At 43.0% G+C, this 21,351-nt stretch overlaps 1 protein-coding gene across 2 annotated transcripts in view; it reads right to left on the bottom strand.

Annotated features, from left to right (window-relative positions):
- Positions 1–8,395: 8,395 nt before the first annotated feature.
- Positions 8,396–21,351, bottom strand: part of IRAK3 (interleukin 1 receptor associated kinase 3) — a 64,636-nt gene continuing 51,680 nt past the window's right edge. For both annotated transcript variants that reach the window (XM_070621962.1, XM_070621964.1), the window contains 4 exons: positions 18,901–19,099; positions 18,583–18,645; positions 18,330–18,494; positions 8,396–15,672 (listed from right to left, as the gene is read on the bottom strand). In XM_070621962.1, coding sequence (XP_070478063.1) covers positions 15,157–15,672; positions 18,330–18,494; positions 18,583–18,645; positions 18,901–19,099 — 943 coding nt within the window. In that variant the 3' untranslated portion in view covers positions 8,396–15,156. The remainder of the gene's footprint in view (positions 15,673–18,329; positions 18,495–18,582; positions 18,646–18,900; positions 19,100–21,351) is intronic.

The raw sequence follows: 21,351 nt of genomic DNA, 5'->3' as shown, positions 1-21,351 counted from the left end.
ATCTCTTGACCTGTCGTGGTGTTTTTATTTGCTGTTTCATGTCATGGTCCCTTGGGCACAGGGACACTTGCAGAGTCCATGCAGACCCTGACAGCCGCCCAGTGGGGGCTCTGTCCCGTGACTCAGTATGAGGCCTACTGACTTCCGAGTTCCACCTCCCCTGATATGCTGCACCCCAGCTGGATGCAAATGAACCGGTCTCCCCTTCCCACAGCCCACCACCCCAACCCAGAGCAGAAGGAACAACAACTCGCACACCAGGACATACTTGGTCCGGGGAGGGCAAGAGGGTCACCCTGCCACGTGCCCACCAGACAGACACACTGTGGCACTGCCAGCTGGAAATAGGGATGGTGCTGCCACGCCCTACCTGAAGATGCCAGGGCGATGATGTGTACCCAACCTCAGCCCTGCCTGCCCCTGCTCTAGTTCCCTGCCTGGGACAGAGGGCAACAGTGGGACCCGCTGGACTTGCTCTGCTGACAGGACCCAGTCAGCCTCAGGGAGGCGACAGGAAGGGGCAGACTGGGTGGGACCCAGGGTGCTGAGGGCAGGGGAAGCAGGAGGCCAACACACCAACCAGGGAAGGAGGGGAGACAGTGGGAAGTGGGACCCCACATGAGCCAGGGCTCCAAGCCCCTTGAGCATGCTCCACTAGGCACCAGACTCACTGATGGCACACAAATTAAAAGGTGAACTTGTCATATTAGTTTGCTAGGGCTGCTGTAACAAAGTATCACAGGTGGCGCGGCTTAAACAACTGAAATTTATTTCCTCACATTTCTGGAGGCTGGAAGTCCTAGATGAAGACGTCGCTTGCATCTTGGTTTCATCAGAGGCCTCTATCCTTGTAGACGGCCATCAGGTCTTTCCTCTCTGTCTGTATGTATCCTAATCTCGTCTTCTTATAAGGACACCAGCCATATCGGATTAGGACCCACCCCAGTGACCTCATTTAACCTTAATTACCTCTCTAAAGACCCTGTCTTCAAGTACAGCCACGTTCTGAGGTACTGAGGGTTAGGACTGCAACATATGGATTGTGGGAGGACACAATTCAGCCCATATCAATTTTTAAGAGTTTCAAGATGGCAATTGCAGAGCATTAAACCCCAAGCACAGGCATGTCTGTGCATGGGACCCCGTGAGCCTGCACTGGACACGTGCCCATGAAGCCAGCCCTGGGCAGGGAGTTCAGTGGTGTAGGAGCAGCAGTGTGGAGCTAGAAGGATCGGCTCTCCTCCTAGAGCTGCAAGTGCCAGGCTCATGGAGGAATGAGCACCTTCATTGGACGGAATTGTAAAGGAAGCAAGGCGACATTCTTGGTGAGAGCCAGGGTTTGCTAAGTAACGGGAAGAGTGACAATGTCTTCGAGCAGGCGGAGAATGAAAAGAAGTTTCTTCAAAAGCAAAGGAGCATTCCACGAGACAGAGCAGAAGGGTCTGGGAGGGAGGTCAGCAGTGAGTGAATAAACCCTGGAGGGAAGAGAAGCGTATGAGGATGAGAACATGAGAAAGAGGACACACCGGACGACTTCCCGTCTCATTGCTTTCGGTCATGCTGCTTTTAAATTCCCTGAATTTAGCAATTAAATTAAATTGAATTGAATTGTAGTTAAATATTAACATTCCTTGGGCTAACTTCTGCTGCATCTCACATACGAACCTGCTATTATTGATTGGCCAGTGCAAGGATATTTCATGCTGAGCTACCGCTGTTCTCTCGTGGTCTCCGTTCCAATCACGCAGCATTTGCAGAGGATGGACTGGGAAGGGGTACCTTCTGCAGCTTTAGTAGACGGCCTGCTCTCCCACACTGGAAACAAAATCGTAATTGTTATCACGTCACTGTAGTACTCTAACAAATTAAGCTTGGTTCCTTGAATATTTGCTTGGGGGTCATTATTCTCAATATCTTATTATAGTCACTCCCAGAGAACAACAAAAAAGCCTTGTCTGTATTTATATGGATAGAAATACAGGCGATTAATAAGTTTAAAGAGCTACTGCAGCGTCATATCAGTATAGGAAATTAATAACATGTGAAGTAGAAAGATAAAAGCAGCTTTACACAGAAGGCTACATAATGAAAATACTGACATATTGTTGCATATGGTTTTAATTTTCTACTCAAGTCCCATCAAATAAGATTACAATAATTAATTTTTAACTGTTCTAATAATGACAATCATTGAAAAAATTACGGTAAAACATGTTCATTGCAGAAAATTTAGATAAGCAAAAAAGAAGGGGGATTTCATTATAATCCTAACATCCATTTTCTTTGAGATTTGTTTTTATTTTCTTCTAGTCTTTTTTCTACAGCTATACATCCATATACTTTTCTTTTTACAAGAAGCAGGATCCTTTCTTGCATAATGTTGAGTAATCTGCCTTTTACCACTTGACAATGTAGGACAAACATTCTTGTATAGCATTGTGTTAATGACTACATTTAGTTATAATCTATTTAACACATTTCCTGTTGCTGGACATTTAGGTTCTTTTCAACTATTTACTCTTGTAGACAATGTAGCAATAACTATCCTCGTAGCTATAATGTGTGCACCTCTATGACTATTTTCATAGTATAGATTCATGGAAGTGTCAATAATGTGTCAAAGTGTGTGCATATTTCTAAGCCTTTTGAAAAAAATATTTTTAATAAGGTAAAAAAGGCTAAGAACTAGTCTGCTTGACTAATCATTGAGGATTTCCACATAGAAACATATAATAGAGAGCACAGCAGATTGGAGCAATAAGACCAGGGTTGCATTTCTGCCTCTTCCACTGCCAAGTTATAAGAACTGGATTAGTCCTTCAACCCTTTCAGGTCTTGTTGTCATTAAGCAGGGCTGACAATGAGGTGGAGATACAGTTGGCCATGGAGTTAAATTAGTTAAATCCACACACAATAAATATGAACAGGAACAAACCAGGAGAGCATCCATGAATATATAAATGGGAAGAATAGGAAGTCAAATACGAATATAACGTGGTCACCAGACATTTAGCGAAATTTCCTTAAGTCCTGTTTGGGCAGAGAGATGTGGGTTGACCACAGCTGCACAGGAAATGGAGTGTTAGCGGACAAGTTGAAGGCGATCCCTCAGGCTCTGCCCAGAGAGTGGCAGTCTTGGCTAAGCAACCTCAAACATCACACTTTCCCGGGAAAGACCATTTCTCTAGTGCATGAGATGGTCTCAAGCTTCCTTCATTGAAAAATACTTAAGATCAACTCCTTCCCCTGTGCCATATCATGTTGCTTCATTTAGAACTTGCCCACAGGGAGACAATGCACTAACAGGTTGACCTGAGAATTTCAGTTCTCTGGACAGTTACATTTTTCATTATAAAGTAGTAAATTATTATGCTGATTTTTTTAACCTCCAAGAAATTGGTCAGTGCAGATCCCCTATTGAGAGTAAGTCTATTCCAAAGACCAAGGAATTCTGGTCCTAAGATGGCAAGGCTAAGATGGACCCCAGAAAACTCACCAAGGTCAGTGCTACCTTGATGGAAGCCGGTCTGGGATATCAGTCAGTCCTACTGGATGCGACCTGCTTTCTTTAAACTCAACAAGCAATGAACAAGGTATTTCATTATGTTTTTCATTTATTCAATGGATATCAATGAGTATCTAGCTTCATATCCTGGAGGAGTTCACAGTCTTAACACTGAAAATAATATGGTAATGATTACAAATAATAAGAAAAATGTAAAAGTGGACAAACAGAGGAGGGGGTGATTAATCACTCAGGGAAGTTTGGGAAAGATTCACAGAGGAAGCGGTATTTATCCTAGATCATGAGTGAATGGTGTACAAGGATGCACCGGGCTGAAGGTGGGGGTAGGGAGAGGAGGACATTCCAGACAGCTGGACCTGCATGTGCTAAGCCATGGAGATGAGAAGGGACATGGTATGCTTTAGGAATTATAACACATTTAGCGGGACTAGAATGAAAGGTACAAGTCTATGGAAAGGGGGCAGGAAGGAGGTAGAGATGGGATTTAAATGATGGGCAGATAGTTTGGGACCAGTTTTTGAAGGTTCTTTTACACTATTTAATGGAGTATGGATCATATCTTCTATTCAAGATAGAGAAATATATGTTGGAAAACGAGATGAAATCAGCGTTCGTTGAATTTATTTCTAAAGATTTCTTAATTATCACAAAGATGTTAGCCTGAGAGAGGGTACTTGGTGGAGTGCCACATGGTTCTGAGATCAGCTTTATCCTGTAGAACACTTTTTATCAATAAGTTCGTGGATAGAGAAAGCAACTTCATCAAACTGGCCAATGATACAAGTGTGAAAAGAAGAGCTAAAAGTTGGATGATTGAGTTAAAAATTTAAAAGAGTAGCTAATTCATGTATCTGAAAAATGTTTATTAAGCATCTCTTATGTTTCAGGGAGTTTTCTAGGTGCTAGGGATCCAGTGGTGAACAAGTCAAAGTCCTTGGCCTCACGGATTTTATATTCTGGGGAAGAAGATTGATGATTGACAAACAAATACATAATAAAATGCCATGCATTGACACATAAATTGAAGGAAACTGACACCTTGTAAAAGGTGACAGAGAGTAATAGCAGAGGGAGAGATTCTGGCAGGAGAGAGTTCCAGGCAGGAGACCAGCAAGTGTGAAGGTCCTGAGACGGGAACAGCTTGCACATGAGAAGGCCAGTGTGGCTGCAGCTGATTGTCGAAGGGGAGACTGATAAGAAATGAGAGAGGTCGGAAATAGACAGTTAGCCAGGGGCTCCCTCCAAAGCTGGATAAATGAGTCAAAACAAAGATGGCATTGAACCACGATGTACATTGTCATTTAAAAATGGTTGGATAGTGTTATAACAATAAAAATACAATAAACTCTGGGTTTTATTTCATAAAAATCATTTACAGAAGGAAAGGATGAAGGGATAGGTGTTATCAGTAGTTTATGCAAAAAATGCCTCAAGACCTTGGTAGACCCGCAAGCTCCACATGAGCTAAAATGAAATGATGACTTTGAGACACACACACACACATACATACGTGCAGGACATACCTACACTTAGCACAACCTTAGACTGAATTAACAGAAACATACTCAAATTAAATAACAGAATAAACTAACATTCTTTTTACCTACTGTATTTAAAGTATTTCATTTGATTTGGTATGAGAAATTTTAAGAGAGCTATTGATGATTTAAAATTTTTCCCATTGACCAGGATGCTGAGAAAAATAAAATAAAAATAGCTACTCATATTTATTTGATTTCCCAACTCTTCAACTCTGAGCTCATCTAATTTAAAGGTCTTAGATCTCAAGGGAAAAATGATCCCATGTGGACACAACAATGGTTTCACTGACCTGGAACTGAGAGACTGTCACTTTGGGCTCCCCATGCCACATGCCACTGAACCAATGAGAGAGAAGTTGGACACTATACTGGCTCTGGGTATTGATTGCAGTTACCCAGGGAAAATCAGATTGGTGAGCACAAAGAGCGCCGGAAGGTTTAAGTTTGGAATCCAGAGTGCTCGGAGTGCCAACAGGTCCAGATACAGTAGTGAAAGCTAATGTGCACAAAAATAAGGGCATGACCACCAAGGACTCACACCGTCAGGAGTGAAGGTCTGGCGCACACCATCAGGGCGGGAAACCTGGACAAGCAGTGTGCCGGCTGAGGGCTGAGGGACATGGACGGAGAGGGAAAGAAGCACCTGATCAATGCAAATCGCAGCCTTGTGACAAATTATAGAAACAAAGACTACAGCAGCTGTGCTATTTCCTTTGTTCTGTATTTGTTTGTGTATGTTAACCAATTATGTATTTTTCCCTCTCTTTTCTCCTATATTATATAAGCATTGTTGGTGATGATTATCTTTGTTCTTAGAAAATTCAGGTGGAAGAAAAATTAAGATCACAGAGAGACAGAAACGATGATTGATGGGACCTTGTGTCCCCTCTTTTGGGAAAGTGAAAGCATCTTCAATTATTTAAGGGATATTTGTATGATATTCTCACTGGAAGTTTAAATATAGGGCAGAGGGGTGGGAATAAATGCTGAATAGCCAAAGGGTAGGATTTTTCTGTTGGCTCTTAGCTCCAATCTTGCCCCTCTGTGCTTTCCTCTGTAGTTCAGAGAAAACTATTTCCTAGATGTCCTTGACAGCTGACTTCTTGTTATGGACCACAAGAAAAATGGAGAAGCTTTTTCTTTCTCTGCTTCTTCTTGGGCCCTGGCAGTGACCGCAGCAGCACAGATGGCCGTCCAGTCCCGGTTCCTGCGTTCCTCCTTGGCAGCGCCCCTCCAGAAGCTTCAGCAGCAAGTGCTCAGGGGCCTGAGCAGGACAGTGGTCATGGACACTCAGTTGTACATTTTCCCTTTTTTCTCCTTCATCCAGAAGAGAGAGAATGGCTTCCTGAAGTTAATAATCTCTGGATAATTTCACATTTTCCTTTTTTTGCTCTTCTAGTCTTTCCAACCCTTTGATAACCAATTCCCAATACTAAATTCCACCTGTTTGAAATACCTAGTAAGGGTTCTATTTCTCCATGAGGGCAATCACTGATACAGACGAACCCATGGCCCAGATGATGCAAAGAAAAACATGGAGTAGATGGGAGAGGAAGAGGATGGTCATTGACAGGCCAGGACGAAATGGAGAGACCAGATGATAGGAAGTTTTTATAAAGTCAGCAAAAGCAGGCTATGATTTCTGGTGCGTAGCACTTTCAGGTGGTGACAGGGTCCAGCGTATGGCCTTGGGAATCATGGTTGAAGTGAAGCGTAAGCATAGTTTCACTGTAATTGATGAGATCTTTTAACTATGATGCTGTGATGCTACTTGGTTCACTCCAACGACTATTGAAATCAGGAATGCTGATGCTGGGATTTGAGCAGGGGAGAAAGATGAGGACATGTCAGACTATATCATCTAAAATATGGTGATAATTTTTTATTAGGGAAATACATTTTAATGGCCAAGACAGGATACTAGTAATCACATGAATTATTTCTCTCTCTTCAAACTGCTAGACAAACACGTAATGAAAATGTCAGGGATGACTCCGCCTCCTGTCTCAAGCAATAGTCTTAGAGCTGCTGGCAGTGAGTTAATATAAACGTGCATATTTGGCTTTCCAGCATACTGGAATGTAAGCATACATTTTCCTCCATGTATATAAAATAAAGACAAAAAAAGGTCATAGATTAATATTTGCCCTTGGCTGAAGTCATTGCAGCTTTTTAAAAAAATCCTTTGTTACAAACATAAAAGAAAAAAAATACCACAACGTCCAGTGTTTAATCATCCAGCACGTGTGCCCTAATTAGCCTGCACACTTTCAGAATGATGTGAAATTATTCTTAGTGAATAAAGGGATTAAGAGGATTAAGAAGACTACCAGAAGTTGTTTATACCTCCCTCCTATGCGCTGTTCCGAATGATTCCATTTGAAGCGTCAAATTTAGGTGTGGGATTTAGGTATGGGATTCCTTCACTTCTCTCTCAGAGAAATTTTTGTGGGGATGGTACAGTTGGTATTACCTGGCATTTCCATTCCTTTGGTATCACATATACCACATTACTTTGGTATCAAAAGAACAAAATTTGTGGCTGTGTTCTGCTCTTAAGAAGCCAGCACTAATTTGTCTTTTGGTGGGATTTGCCTAGGAAGTGTTTTTGTCATTATTTACACACTCTGAAACTTAGTTTTGCCCACAAAGCAGTCCCTCCAGGTAGAACTCGTTAGAATCGGCATTTTGCCTGGAGGATACTTTGCCATTTCCCTTTATAATGAATGCGTTATCATGGCCCCCATTAGCCATGTTACAAAGGCTCCATCTCCACCCGGCCGAGAAAAGTCACGCTTTCTCTGCACTATCACAATCTTTGTTTTCAATGATAACTACAGAGCAGAGTCTACTATATTCAGTGAATTAAAATTTTATGTAGAGTAAAAAGGGATACTGGGGCACAAATCTGGGGAATGGATATTTTATGGTAAAAAATTTATCTCCCCAAAGAGCTTTTAATTTAACTATAGGTTACTCCTTAAAGCATCGATTTGTAAGCCTAGATCTTCAGGGTAACTTTCAAAGATTTCACCAAAACTAACTAATCTTTAACTACAAGTGTTCCCAGTTGTGCACTGTGATCTGTTCTCCGCTCTTCTGTATTTCAGCTTGTCTGGTTTTTGTCTCTTGAATTGCTTTTTTATAAGCCCTCTCAAAACTGGTTACTCAGGGGATACCAGACAAATCCACGTGGGAGCTCCAGTCACTAAGGTTGAAGACAGAAATGATAAAGGACAATGGCATAGTAGCATTATCACTAGTTGCCAGTTGTCACCAATGGCACAACTAAGCAAAGAGCCAGGCAAATGTAGAAATGTAGAAAACATTTTTTTCCCAAAATAAAAATAGCTTTATTATTTTTTGATAACAAAAATGATACATGCTCATTATAAAAATTTCAAATACATAAAAGTCTAAAAAAAGTAAAGATCACCCAAACACCATAGCCCAGAAAAAACCATCATTAACCTTTTAGCAAAAATCTCTCTATGAAACATACATTATTGAAAAATATCCAAGGTTATAAATGGACCCATATTAAACATGCCATTCTGTAGTCTGCTTTTTCATTCAATATTTCAAGGACAAATTTCCATAGCAATAAACACAGATCTAAATAGTCTTTAATGACAGTTGCATACACCTCTACTGTATATATGAGCCATCATTCATTTAACTCATCTTCTATTGAAGGATATTTAGGCTGTTTCCAATATTTTAATATCATAAACATCATAAAGTACATCTTTGTGCTCACGTTTACATACCTGTGAAATTTTTATTCATTAGGATAAATTCCTAAACAAATTGCTGAGTAAAAGTGTATCATAATTTAAGTGTTTGATACATATTGACAAATTTGATACATATTGCCTTCTAAAAAGGTTGTACCAATTTCCCCTCCTGCCAATAGTGAACAAGAATGCCCATTTGCCCACATTCTTGTCAATTGCTTTAATCTTGACCAATCTGGGAGGACAAAATTAACAATAATATTAAAACAACAAACACATACATGTATTTATTAGCTGTTTTCATTTTCAAATAGGGGATACTTTTAATTTTTAAGTTACCCCTTTTCAGAGCAGATATTTCCAGGGCTTGAATAAAGAGTTTTGGTTTGTATCCCCATTCCGTCATCGGTGTGACCCTGGGCAAGTGTCAACTTATTTGAGCCTCATTTTCCTTGATCTTAGAGTAACAGAATGCAGCTCAATAGGCATTTAAAGCTTAAATGATGTGTGAATGCATCTAGCACACTACTAGACACATCGATATTAACTGAGTCTGAATCTCCTGCAAGTAAACTCTTCCTACCTTCTTACCCTCCATCCCAATTAGTGGTCTATAAGAAAATTTTAAAATTAAGGATCCGATAAAAAACCTTGGAATTATTCTCGTGCTATTTATAGAGATGACCACAAAAGTTTGCAACAAAGCAGATGACGTCAGTAAGAATGCTCCTAAGTGAAGGTTAGGTAGGCAATGTAGATCTTTGGAATAAAAATGACTCCCAAGAAAATACTTGCAAGTCAAGTGTAATGGACCATCAAATATATATAAACAATGTGGGACAGACAAATGGAAACAAAATACAACTAACATGAGTTTATTCCCTGTCAAAATGCTGGTCCATCATTGCTTGGGCACGGTTTGGGATATTTTCCACCACGAAGCAAATTTATAAGCAATATACACACTGTCTAATTCCTCTTTTCAAAGACAGCTCAGATATCAGTATTTGAAATTAATAATTTTTAGCCAAGAATGGTGAGATGAAACCATTTAAGCATATGATTGATGATAGTCTGGATGTTAGACAAACTTCAGGTGCAATCTAGATAGCAGTCTTGGTACACCAGATACCAGCAATTTTGAAGATATTGTGAAGAACTATATGATTCATTCATTTTACAAATATTTATGGAGCCATATTATGTGCCAGGTACTGTGCTGGCTTTTAAGGACAGAAAAATGAGCAGAATATAGGCCTTGCCCTCAGGGAAGTTTCCATGTTGCGGAGGAGAAGAGAGATGTCAAGTGTCAATTCCAGTATGGGGCAATAGAGGGAGGCACGCATAGATTCCGTAGAAGCAGCCTGCTGAAGATGGCATCAGCCGTCGGGTGAATGCCCTGAAGAACTCATAGGTCAAGGGAAGAAAAGGCTGTGTCAGTGACTGCTTAGTGCACATTCACAGAAAAACGCTGGGTACATGGGGAGATATCAGCTATTCAACAGGATAAGGGGAAAAGCTCTCTGAAACCCGACAGAGGAGCTGGCAGAGAAGGCAGGGTCTACATCCGAGAACACTCTGAGACGGCTTTGTGTGGAGAGCTCACGGAGAGCTGCCAGTCAGCGTTAGAACTGAGATAAAGCTCTCCCACGGAGTTCCCTATTCACCACTGGTTCATTTATTCCCTCAAACCTAAGTTCCACGAGAGCACGGATCTTAGTCAGATTCCATCTTGACTGTATCCCCAGCTCCTAGAACAGTGCCCCTGGCACAAAGGAGGCTGTTGGTAAACACTTGTTCAATGAATGAATCGATGGATGAAAGAATTCACTTAACTCACATCAAATGACCACAGAGGTGGGTGCCCACAGCAGAGGAGCAGGATAATGAAAAGGGCAGAAGGCGTGGCGAGGCTTCTGTGCCTACTGAAAATTTCTGGAATCAACAAATGACTTTTCACATCCATTCCTTTTCGTAGGAGATTGAATCTGCAGTGCCTTCTTTGTGTAATGTGCAGGACAAGAAAGAACACAGGCTTTGAAGTCAGACAGATGCGGGTTCAAACGCTGGCTCCTCCAGATCGGGGAGGACCTGAGGCAAGTCACACACCCTCCCTGCGTCAGTTTCCTTATCTCTAAAATAGGAATTGCATCTTCCGGGAGGCTGTAAGGGTTAAACAGGAAGAAACGTGCACAGCTCTGGGCCCAGTTCTCTTGGCCCTCACGCCACCCTTCTAGCCCCAGAGACGGGGTTGTGCAAAGCTCTGGTAGAGCCATGGGCCTCCAAGTCCCTGTGTATCCATCCTGCAGAGCTTCTCGGGCACTCTCCTATTTCTCTTAATCCCTTCTGTCTTTCCAGGAGCCTTCTCCAAGAGCCTTCCTTACTTTCTCAAAAGTGCACAGTAATCTCTACCTCCTTCCCCTTTTCCCCACCCTCACTTTCGGTTCCAATGATTTGTGGTTCACATAACAGATGTCACTGTTCTGTTCACTAGGGCAGACGCCTTTCCTTCCTTCCTAAAATGCTTGCATCTTACTTGGTACCCAAGTAGCCAACACGGTGCCTGGCTTCTGGCAGATGCTTAATGAACGTGACTCATGGTAATCCTCACTTGCCATACTCACTGAAGCTCAGGTCAGGAAAGTCATATTACACAGGCTGATGTACCAACTGTGACACATCACTGTATGCAGTGAGTGACAGACCATCATAACACTTCTCAAGAAGCCAATACAACTGATTATGTCAGAAACCCCACAGCTATTTTCAAAGACAACATATTCTCCATGTTTGGGGGAAATTATAAAATGAGACAAAAACCCTAACAAGTACATAGGATCTGCCTGGAGGATTGCCCACGGGCGCTCCAAGGATAAAGATGAGTGAAATTCTTTACTCATTCCTGTTTGCTGATCGGAGAGAACATTCGGAGGCTCTTTCTTGGTTTCGTCATGTATCTTAGTCTCCATATCACGAAGTCATGGAGGTATTCTCTCATTGCCCACAGCGGGATGCAAGATTTCACTCCTATCAATTAACATTGATGAATGCACCAATTAGAAGGCAAATCTAGACAGGAGGACTGGATCACTCAATAGAAAATTCTGGTAATCCAGCCACAGTGGCATCTGCTTACCATATCATTAATCGGTTATTGATAATCTGACTTGGTCTTTAAGATGTCCACAACAGTCACACCCTAGCAGGGTGAGCTAGTCAAAAAGATCACTGATTAACAATATTTCTAGAGTTCATTCTCTATGCTAAGCAAAATCCTAAGTAATAGGGTGAATATAAAAGAATTAAAAGAAATGATTATCTCTCAAAAATCATACAAAGTAAATGGGAAACTAGAATCTACTCATCTATAACAACTTGAGGACACTTAAGGGAGTGGTTCTCAAAGGGTGGCCTGCACAGCAGCAGCAGCAGCAGCAGCACCTGAGAATCTGTTAGAAAGCCAAATTTCTAACCCCAGACCTACTGCATCAGAAACTGGGTGGGGCGCAGTAAGCTGTGTTTTTAACAAGCCTTCCATGTCATTCTGATGCACATTAAGTTTGAGAAACTCTGCTTTACGTCAACTAAGCAAGTTCAAATCAACAGAACACCAAGAGGTGACACATGTGCTGAGTAATGACACGGGGCTGGGTTATTCAGAGCATCCTCGATGACCTCTCTTTGACGGTACTGGCATGTCCAGATGCAAAGCGAAAAGCAGTTTAACACAGAGCCATCAATCCTTGATTGTCTTGATTACCTCCTCTGAATTATTAGTGGCAACTTCACACGATTCCAGGCTCATTTCCCCAATTCAGCCAAAATACTTTCAGACTACATCACTAAGATAAGCTAAATTGGTCTCAGAATGGTTTACAATATATAAAGGCAAATTACTGCTTCCTTTCATAACATGTGTGATCCGGAGCTGCCAAACTAGGACAGGTCACAAGAATTAAAATCATACGAAGTCTAATCCAACTCCGTCCCCTCCTAGTCTTAGCACACGGTCAGTCTGGGAGCGTTGTGAACATGCAGGCCATGATCCGATGGGGAAGACAGCCAGGCAGGTCCCCTGGACACCAGTGGTGAGGACGGCCTCTCCCAACTGCTTACCTGGGGCCTTTATTTGGCCTGTCAATCAGACTAAGGCTTACTGTGTTTTGAATCTCAGTTCCTGTCCTGAGATCCTTTTTCCCAGCACTGTACCTCCAGGTTACTGACCTTGGTCTGTTAACCTGACCTGATTCCTGATGACTTCCTTATTAATCGTTCCTGAATCTGGACTCCAATCTGACTAAGATTAACCCAACCGTACTCACTTAGCAAAAAAAAAAAACACCAAAAAAACCCATGAGCCTATCTCTTTGATGCACAGAAGGCTAGGGATCTACCCTTTTATTATAAAGTCCTGGAGGGGGAGAGGCCATAAATCCTCTGGAAATGGTTTTCGTGCAGCGTTTCTATCTATCATCATAAAGACAGTCATTATCCCCACTTTGTTAATTTACTCAGCAATGTTTACTATAGCGAATTTTTGATTACGTGAGTTCATAGAGATAATTTAATTCAATTTAACTTATAAGTAAACACCTGCTCTGTATAGGATAACATGCTAGGCCCTGAAGAGATGGCCCTACACACTCAGGGAATGTGATAGACAGAGGAACGGCCCCCAAAGATGTCCAAATCCTGATACCAGAGACCTAGGAATATATTACTTTACAGGAGAAAAGGGACATTCAGGTGTGATTAAATTAAGGATTTGGGGATGCAGATATTTTCCTGGATTATCTGAGTCGACCCCATGCAGTCACAAGGATTCTTATAAGAGAGAGGCAAGGGGGCCGAAGTAAGAGAAAGAGGTGATGAAGACGAGGTCAGAGAGAGAGACAACTGGATTCAAAGATGCTACACTGCTGGCTCCAAGGATGGAGGACGAGGCCACGAGCCAAAGAAGGCAGACAGCTTCTAGAACCAAGAAAAGGCAGGGAACGATTCTCCCTAGGGCCTCCAGAAGGAATGCCAAGGACCTCTGACCTCCAGGACCATAAAATAATTACTTATGCTGTTTTAACCCACTAAGATTGTCATATTTTGTTACAGCAACAACAGGGAGTTATAATAATAAATACAGAGAGTTATAATCTAGAAGAGATACAAGATGACACAGACAACTTTGCCGTAATTCAGAAAGTGACAAGTATAAAATAGACATTGCTATAGAAATGTGAATAAAATGAGTACTTCTGGCTGGAGAGATTAGGGAAGCTTCCTGAAGGATGGCAGTTCTGCTGGGCCCTGAAGGCTTGGGTAGGATTTCAAAAGGGGGAAATCCAGGAAAGAGCAAGAGCAAAGGCAGAGTTGTAAGGTACAGAATCAAACAAAAAGCCAACCTCAGCCCTTATGACCAGGCATTTTCTTAAGGACAAAAATCATTTGATGAAAACTTGATATATTCTACTCAGGATATAGTAGGTCTCCAAGTTTGTAAAAAAAAATTGTAATAGGGGCTGGCCTGGTGGCACAGCAGTTAAGTTTGCACGTTCCGCTTCTCGGCGGCCTGGGGTTTGCCGGTTCGGATCCCGGGTGTGGACATGGCACTGCTTGGCAAGCCATGCTGTGGTGGGCATCCCACATATAAAGTAGAGGAAGATGGGCACGGATGTTAGCTCAGGGCCAGTCTTCCTCAGCAAAAAGAGGAGGATTGGCAGCAGATGTTAGCTCAGGGCTAATCTTCCTCAAAAAAAAAATTGTCATAATACTCAATAACCATATTATATGTGATAATCTATCCTAAGAGTTTAAATACAGAAATAGAGATCTTGGGGAGGAATTCCCTCTCTCCACAGAACACGACAGAGCTGAGGATGAATCTGGCTCATTTTCAGTCAGGCGGGCTTGACAGAGATGGACAGAAACACTAAGGGTCAATCGAAATAAACAAGAAGGTAATTCTTTAAAAAGGCATCTATTACCATTCACAAATTAGACATTTCCTAAGCCCTGGCAGGCAGATGAAACCACACAATGGACTCCAAGTGAACTGACCATACTCAGCAGACCGGAGGCTCTGAGCTCACGCGGATGCTGATGGAGACCATTAGAATCCACTCCCTTTCCGGTAGGTTTTCATTGTTGTGCTTGTCCAAAGCCAGAGCCCAGGTTTGATCATGAAGCAATTATCCTGATAAAACAAATTTCTAAGCCACCCCGTTTTTCGAGGTAGAAAGGAAGGAATAGAATTGTCCAGATTGTTGATCAGCATTACCCAAATTCACCATCACTCATCCTCTTGGCATTACTCGTGAAAGACAATGTCTCCCCATGATGACGCCAGCACTCAGGTACTTCAGCAATATTTGCTTTCTTCCTTATCTTCTGGTGAAATTGCCTCCTTTTTGTACTCTTCACATTCATTCCAGGAAAATTCAGAAGACCAGCTAATCTCCATTGGCCTGCTCCTGTAAGACTGGCCCAGAGCTTCTGCAGAAGGGTCCATAGTCACACCACAGGCGCTGGAGTCCTGGGATGGAGCTGCATCCTTTGGAGACCAACTCTTTTCACAAGAAGAACTGGGTATGTTGCAAGCATCCTCATTTCTCTGACTCCCTGTCTTTCTCTCAAAGCCCAGAAACGTCACCTCAGACTGGCTACATTCAAAGGGAATTTTCTGAGTCATTCTCTCTTTTCTCCAAGCTTTATCAGGAGGCAGGGAAGAGTTATTCTGGTTTTCATCATTTTCCACTGGAATACTTGGTACGTTGTCCAAGAACAGAGGAGAAGGACACCTGAAGGACTTCAGTGAGGCGGGAGGGTCTTCAGCAAAATACAAGCTGGCCGGAGTGCTCTCAAGAACGGTCAGGACCTGAGGAACCAAGAAGTCAACACTGAGTTCAGCTTGAATCACCTTTCTTCCTTTCTTTATCTATCTATTTATTTATTTTTGTGAGAAACATGGTCCCTGAGCTAACATCCGTGCCAATCTTCCTCCACTTTGTATATGGGACACCGGTCACAGCACAGCTTGATGACCCATGTGTAGGTCCACGCCCGGGATCTGAACCCCTGAACCCCAGGCTGCCGAAGCGGAGAGCACAACCACTCAACCACGGGGCTGGCCCTGAATAACCTTTCTTTTTACCTTCTTTCTGTCTACCAATTAAGGAGTATTCTCTGATGCTCACAAAATAAGTTCAACCATAGAATTTTGAATAAGAAGGGATTAAAGATTAGGTAAACCTCTTCATTTTAATGAGTGTATTGACTTGAAGCCAAGAAACTACACTGAATTAAATTTCAAGAGACCTGACTTCAGGCCCAAATTGGCACCCACTACTCTGTGACCTTGGGCGAGTCTCATCATTCCTCACTTCCACCTTAATCTGTGGAGCACTGGAAGGGGCTGGGGGACAGCAGACTCGACCTGGGTTCTCAGATGCCAGGATTATCTAAGAGAGCTTTCAGATCCCTTAGCCCCAACCTAAAGATTAGCATTCAAAAAATATGGAGATGGGGGGCCCAAGAATCTGAATTTTAAAAGCATCCCAGTTGATTTGAATGTGTAGCTCAAAGTGAGAACTGTTGACCTCATATAAAATTATATATAACATACCTTCATATACACATGTAATTTAAAAAATATATATAGAGAGCTTTACAATTTACAAAGTGCTTTCACACACATCACCTCATTTTTTTTTGTATGCTTTTTGGTGAGGAAGATTGGCCCTGAGCTAACATCTGTTGCCAATCTTCCTCCTTTTTTTTTCCTCCCCAAAGCCCCAGTACGTAGTTGTATATCGTAGTTGTAGGTCCTTTTAGTCTTCTATTTGGTACGCCTCCACAGCATGGCTTGCTGAGCAGTGTGTAGGTCCACACCCAGGGTCCAAACTGGCAAAGCCTGGGCTGCTGAAGCAGAGTGTGTGAACTTAACCACTTGGCCACGGGGCCAGCCCCACATCACCTCATTTAATCTGCATAAACAATATTACTATTCTCATTTTATAGATAATAAAGTTGAGGCTAAAAAAGGGAATCACTATCACCAGCCACTAAGGAAGCAGACCTGTTGCTTGACCTCAGAACACCTGGCTCCCGGTTCCATGTTCCTTCCACTATACATCACATAGCTCCTCTTGGGCCCAAGATTCCAGGTCACACAGGTCTTACTGGTGGTGTCAGGCCTAGAATACAGTTCTCCTGACTCTTAGGCAGTGCTCTGCATATTCTGATTAAGTCAACTCCTTGCTTAAAACCCTTTCATGGCTCTGTGATAAAATAGAAACTTCTGGAATGGAATTCATATTTTACCTCCTGGAACCTTCTATCTTTTTTTTTTCCTTTGGTGAGGAAGATTGTCCCTGAGCTAACATCTGTGCCAATCTTCCTCTATTTTGTATGTGGGATGCTGCCACTGCATGGCTTGATGAGTGGTGCATAGGATCTGAACTGGCGAACGCCAGGCTGCTGAAGTGGAGCATGTGAATTTAACCATTATGCCACCGGGCTAGCCCCCAACCTTCTATCATTTTACCCACGCCGGCTTTTCCCTCACCCCCTCCCACTTCCATGATGCTGAACTACCTGCAGTCTTAGTGCCTTGAAATCCATCACCTGTGAGCCTCTGCAGGTGTAGATTCTCTCTGCCTAGGATGTCCTTCCATCCTTACTGCTGCCTAAATCCAGTCTGTTCTTCAGATCACAGCCTAACTATCACCTCCATCAAGAAGCTTCCCTGACTTCCACAGGCTGGTAAGTATTCTGACTCTCTGCTCCCACGTGGGCCTGGACTCCCTTCTGCTTGAGGACAGCGACTATATCTTTTTTTTTTTTTTTTTTTTTTTTTTTTTAAAGATTTTATTTTTTCCTTTTTCTCCCCAAAGCCCCCCGGTACATAGTTGTGTATTCTTCGTTGTGGGTTCTTCTAGTTGCGGCATGTGGGACGCTGCCTCAGCGTGGTTTGATGAGCAGTGCCATGTCCGCGCCCAGGATTCGAACCAACGAAACACTGGGCCGCCTGCTGCGGAGCGCGCGAACTTAACCACTCGGCCACGGGGCCAGCCCCGACAGCGACTATATCTTGATCACTTGTATCCCCAGCACCCAGTACAAAGTCTGGCACCTGCCGAGTAGGCACTAAATAAATATTTGTTGAACAAATAAATAAGTGAATGGCTGATTAAATCCCATGAACAGATGAGTACATAAAAAAATCAATAAGGGAAATACACACTGCATTTTTAATGGGCCAGATCTCTTAATGAAGGTTGAATAAAATATTCTCTCCAAACGACTTAGGTCTTTTCACTAAATTTTCTGTGGTGCCTGGTTCCACTCAATAATGACCCCTACCAGAGTATCAAATAATGTGACCTGTTGACCTGGAAAAGCTATCTATTTGGTTAGAGTTGTCTGTTGAGGGCTGGATTTGTCTCAATGATAAAAAATTCACTTAGACACACAATTTATCCAGTTTACATTTTCCAGGGGCTTAGTTTTGAATAAAACCATGTGCATACATACTTCATCCATCGATGGTCTCAACTTGGCCCGTGTTGCAGCACACTGGCCCGCCAAAGAGAACAGCTTGGCAGAGAAATTCCGAGGACAGGGACACACTTTCTTATCTAGATATGAGAGACATGAATCAAGGCCTCTCTTTTCCATCAATTCCATAAGAAGATCCCTCTAGGAACAGGAGAAGACAAGCTTATCATTTAGAACTCCATCGGAAAAACGACCAAGAGACAGGCGCAGAGACGAACACAATTCTTACCAGCTGGATGTGCTTTGGCTCATCCAACACCACTTTACAACCTGTCAGAACTTCCATGATTACCTACAAGGAATACACAGAAAGTCAGCTACATTTGTTAAATAGATACACACAATTGGTTGCAACAACTAACCTTGACGATGAATATAGTTCATTCTAATTAACGACTTTATATTTTATTGCTTGACTGACTGCATAATTTTAATGTAAAAGACAATAAGTAACAGGAAATCAATAGGTCTAAAAGTTAATGCCCTTAAAAAAATTCTTAGAATTTAGAGCCTTCTTGGTGACAAATACCCCCCTTGGTGAACTCACAATCCCAAAGCTGTAGACGTCGGTTTTGACGGTGAGTCTGCCCTGCCTGACGTACTCCTCGGGCATGTACCACAGGTGTTTCCTGTTGCAGCCGGTCACGCTGATGGTGCAGTGCTGGTGTTCAAGGTGGGGTCGGAAGTGCGCCACGGCAAAATCAGTTAGTTTGGGTTGAAACTGATCATCCAAAAGTATGTTTGCACTAAAATTGGGATCAAGGACAAACAAGACAAAACATCACAAAGGCATTCGGGTGAAAAACAACGTGACAAGCTCCCCTTCACATCTGGTTACTTCCAAGTGTGGACAAAATAAAGCCATATGCAATTTTCCACGAACTAGAGCACATTTTCCCATTTTTCTTACAGTATAAATCCAAGTGTTGTATAAAACCTAAAACAAAAGCCTGCCCTAGGAAGACTGGGCATTTCCTACTTACAGACACATACATGCAGTTGGTGGACACAGCCGATGGCTTGTCAACAGGAGAAACTAAAGTTCACCAAGCAGCTTTCCTTGGGCTCTCCTTACATGTGACAAGAACAGTAACGGAGCTCTAATCAGCTAACAATCACGTGTCTGCTGCGTGCATGGAGCTGTGTGTGCAACACTCGGCTTAGCAGAAGAGAGCCACTAACCTGTGGTGATCTGAGGAATCTTTGGGAGACCCTGCCTTAAGGATACCCTACTGCACTATTCTACCTCCACGGCTTATTTGTGCTTGAGTCTTATTTAAAATGCAAATATCTGCAGAGGCCAAGGCCAAGCGCTTGGAGTCGGTGTTAGCTGTTCGTCCCATCAAAAGCTTAACGATCACTTCACCTCATGGCTGAGTGCTCCCTTCGGAGGGCCATCCCAGCAGGGATGGGAAAGGATGCGCCCATGCATTTCACGTGGCACACAGCCTGCATTGGGGCCAGCTCTGCCTTTTCCTGGCTCTGGAACCACTGGCAGTTTACTTCACCCCGTAAGCCTCAATGTCATCTTTCCTCACATGTGAAATGAGGGAAACAACAGAACTGGCATGGAGAATATAAATAACCTACTCCTGGTACACCGTAATGCTCAACAGATGGTTGGTAAGACGAAAACGAGTAATTAATCATAAGAGAGCAGATGGATGTTGATAAAAGAGGTGGGTGGGCCAGGAGAAAGTTGCCCATGTCTCAGTGTTGCCTAGGGCTTTTTGTCCCCTGCCAACAAAGCTTCTAATACCAGGCCTGCCCATCCAAGATGCCAAGTGGCATAGTTGTAGTACTACACATTGTTATTAAAAGCGGTAATAGCTACAGGATAAGAAGAAGCAATTCTTAATGCTGAACAAATACTGGACCTTACAAAAGCTCCAGAAGCCCTTGCTGTCCCCGTACAAATAGCCAACAGGCAGACAGTAGTTCCACGGGTCTGAAGTGCAGGTATGATAACGATTCAGAGGATTCCGAGTCCTAGTTCTACTTAGAGGACGTGAAGCTAAGGCTTCAAGGATTCTAGTCCACACCTTGTCTAGCACTGTGTTGATGACAAACAAAGTGAAGAGACATCCTAGGGCCCTTTAAGGATGGAGAAGGACACGTTCTAGACTTTGTCCACTCTCTCTCCTCTAATGCTGGCAGGAAAATGGTGAGATCCAAAGGGACGCTCTTCAGCATGGGCCCCAGGGCCCTCACCGGATGTGTGACCCTTGGGTTTATGAGGAGAAAGTCAGACACGGCCTGGCCCTCCAGACTTGTATCAATAATCACAGTCCTCATTTTTCTCCTTGCTTTGTATTTTCTCCCCAGATACTTCAGGCCTGGCAGCTTCTAAGGCCAGCCTGGGCCTCACGGATCTCTGTCACTCCTCATCCATCCTCTGGTTTTCTCATCCAGAGAGCAGCGTTGACTATGCTGACATCCCCTGAGGATGAGGAGTACACCAGAGCCTACGCTCTCTCCAGCTCTAGATAAGAACAGACACTCAGTTCACAATTACTTCTTCCACAGGTGCACGCTTCACTAGTTCACATCAAGGCTGGGGCTCCTGGAGATGCCCTGACCACTCCAGAGTGCTGGGGCATTGAGTGCAGGAGACTGCCAGGGGTGCCGGGAGCTGAGGTGGGCACAGGGGGCCCCTAACTCTCATTCCCAGGACCCAAGCTTCTGCCCCTCCAGCTGCTGCCTCACCAAGAGCCTGGCTGTCTTCTGCACACAGCCACCCTCCCTTGCCGTTTCTTTCAGCCCAGGAGGAGGATCGAAAGATTCTGAATGCCGAAGTTTCAATGTCAGACATCTAGCCCTCTTCCTCTTCCCCCCAGCTCTAAAGAAGGAATAAAGTCATAACACGCCAGAACCATGAGAATACAAAGGCTGAATTTGTGAAACACTTAGAATCTCTGAAGAACAGGTCTTTTCTAAATACAAAAGGAAAAAAAAAAGCAAAGACAACAAAACCCATAATCTAATCCATTTATTGACC

This window comes from Equus przewalskii, chromosome 5 (assembly GCF_037783145.1).
Source record: "Equus przewalskii isolate Varuska chromosome 5, EquPr2, whole genome shotgun sequence".
NCBI lineage: Eukaryota > Metazoa > Chordata > Mammalia > Perissodactyla > Equidae > Equus > Equus przewalskii.
The sequence above is the reverse complement of the archived record's forward strand: the minus strand, read 5'-3'. Positions and strand labels throughout refer to the sequence as shown.